Source organism: Ovis canadensis, chromosome 5 (genome assembly GCF_042477335.2).
Source record: "Ovis canadensis isolate MfBH-ARS-UI-01 breed Bighorn chromosome 5, ARS-UI_OviCan_v2, whole genome shotgun sequence".
Taxonomy (NCBI): domain Eukaryota; kingdom Metazoa; phylum Chordata; class Mammalia; order Artiodactyla; family Bovidae; genus Ovis; species Ovis canadensis.
Window position 1 is genome coordinate 54,284,044 of NC_091249.1, and position 2,490 is coordinate 54,286,533.

A 2,490-nucleotide genomic window follows, 5' to 3' on the forward strand; every position below is an offset into this window, starting at 1 on the left:
TAAATTCATTAGCTTTGAATTAATCATTTTATCATGCTATTTGATTCAAAGTTTATGTTAGTGTTGTTTATATTTAATTCATTCTCAAACTTTTCCTTATGTCTGATTATTTTTTCCTTAATTCATTAAATATCTTCCACATTCACAGGAATAATAAACAATAATTGATTAGAATTACTGGGCTTCCCTAGTAGCGCAGTTGGTAAAGAATCTGCCTGCAATGCGAGACCCGGTTAGATTCCTGGGTCGGGAATATCCCCTTCTGAAGGAAATGGCAACCCACTCCAGTATTCTTGCCTGAAGAATCCTTTGGACAGAGGAGCCTGGCAGGCCACAGTCCATGGTGCTGCAAGAGTTGCACACGACTTAGTGACTAAACGAAGACAAATTGATTATAAAGGGTATAAATGTTATCATTCTCTTCATGCCAGTTCACAGCCAATATAAATTCAAAATAAAGAAACACAATAAACATTTAACATTATAGAATATTTAACCAAATTTTTATTACTTATATAGAGTGAATTGAGTAGAAGACTAGGTTTATAACAAGAAAACAAAGCTTCAGTGTATCCCCTTGAAGAGATTTTAAAAGGAAGAAAATAATTTATGTTGGCAAATCACCTACATTTTTATCTTATTTCTATTATCAAAATATGTTGAATTTTACATTATGTAAAACCCTTATTTTTATTTTGTAATTTGTCAAGTCTCTATAGTTTAATAAACAGACTCAGTGTATTGACTAAAGGAAGATATATTCCCTAAGGTGATTTAAGAACATTTTGTCACATGTTATAATCATCACCTTTTTCTCTTAAGGAAAGTCAGTATCATACATGGAATTCTCAGATATGGTCTGCTTTTATATTTTTATTTAAGTCATGAAAACAGGAAATGAAAGTGTCAAAACAGATTTTATACTTCTTGGTTTTTTCCAATATGGCCGAATGGACGCTGTTCTCTTTGTTGCCATTACAATCCTGTTCTCTGTGGCTTTGATGGGGAATATTATACTGATTCTTCTCATTCAACTGGACACCAGACTCCACACTCCAATGTACTTCCTACTCAGTCAACTCTCTTTCATTGACATGATGTACATCTCTACCACTGTGCCCAAAATGGCAACTAACTTTCTGTCCAATAGTAAGACCATTACATTTTTAGGTTGTGAGATTCAAGCCTTTGTGTTCTTGGTCCTTGGTGGAACTGAAGCTCTTCTTCTTGGTTTCATGTCTTATGATCGCTATGTAGCCATCTGTCACCCTTTACGTTACCCTGTACTCATGAGCAAGAAGATCTGTTGGTTCATGATCACATGTGCATGGACCAGTTGTTCTATCAACTCTTTAATACATGCCTTGTATGTATTTCAACTCCCCTTCTGTAGATCTCGACTTATTAATCACTTTTTCTGTGAAGTTCCATCCATATTGCCGTTAGTGTGTCAGGACACTTCTCAGTATGAACATACAATACTCCTGAGTGGACTTATTATTCTGTTGTTACCTTTCATGGCCATTTTAGCTTCCTATGCCTGTGTCCTTACTGTGGTATCCCAGATGAGTTCAGGAAGAGGGCAGACAAAAGCTATCTCCACTTGTTCCTCTCACCTGACTGTGGCAAGCCTGTTCTATGTAACCACTCTCTCCACCTATACAAGGCCACACTCCTTGCATTCCCCAGAAGAGGACAAGATAGTAGCTGTGTTTTATACCATTATCACCCCTCTTCTGAACCCATTTATCTACAGCTTGAGGAATAAAGAAGTTATAAGGGCCTTGAGGAGAGTATGTGCGCAGAAAATATGACTGTAGGAATTCCTTATTGAATGAGACTAAATAACATAAAAAAAAAGCTGTGCTTAAAATATTGTCTTGGAATATGTAAATGATAATAAAAACTGCCTAGTAATATATGAAACCTAAGAAAGGTTTTATGAAGGAAAAAAGTGATAAGAATCTTTATTACTTCTGATATCAGAATTGCCTTGAGCATTGTTATTATAACTAGATGTATTTTCAATATAGATGCTTGAGAAACACTGTATTGTCCAACTTATTTAACTTTGAACACAATAAAATTCAACCTTTTTAATCCAATGTTTTCATATTATGAATATTTTGAATGGGACATTTAAAACCTGCTATCCAAAGCATGGGGTTCCCAGGTGATTCAGTGGCAAAACAATCTGCCTGCCGATGCAAGGATATGCAGGAGATGTGGGTTCCATCCCAAGGTTGGTAAGATCCCTTGGAGGAGGAAATGACAACCCACTTCAGTATTCTTGGCTGGAGAATCCCATACACAGAGGAGCATGGCAGGCTACAGTCAATAGCGTCACCAAAGACAGACATGCTGACAGACCCAGCATACATTTAAAGCATATGGAATATACTTTTTCCTAATATACCTTTAAGAGACTCTATAAGTGAAAAATTTTATACAAGGCAAGTTATATAATCCAGTCATTCAACATATTTTTAG

At 35.8% G+C, this 2,490-nt stretch overlaps 1 protein-coding gene across 1 annotated transcript; it reads left to right on the forward strand.

Moving 5' to 3' along the window:
- The first annotated feature begins 839 nt into the window (after nucleotides 1-839).
- On the forward strand, nucleotides 840-1,814 carry LOC138441585 (olfactory receptor 2AK2-like). The gene has a single exon (XM_069592707.1). The coding sequence runs from the start codon at nucleotides 885-887 to the stop codon at nucleotides 1,812-1,814; it is 930 nt and encodes a 309-aa protein (XP_069448808.1). The 5' UTR covers nucleotides 840-884.
- The last annotated feature ends 676 nt before the right edge of the window (nucleotides 1,815-2,490 follow it).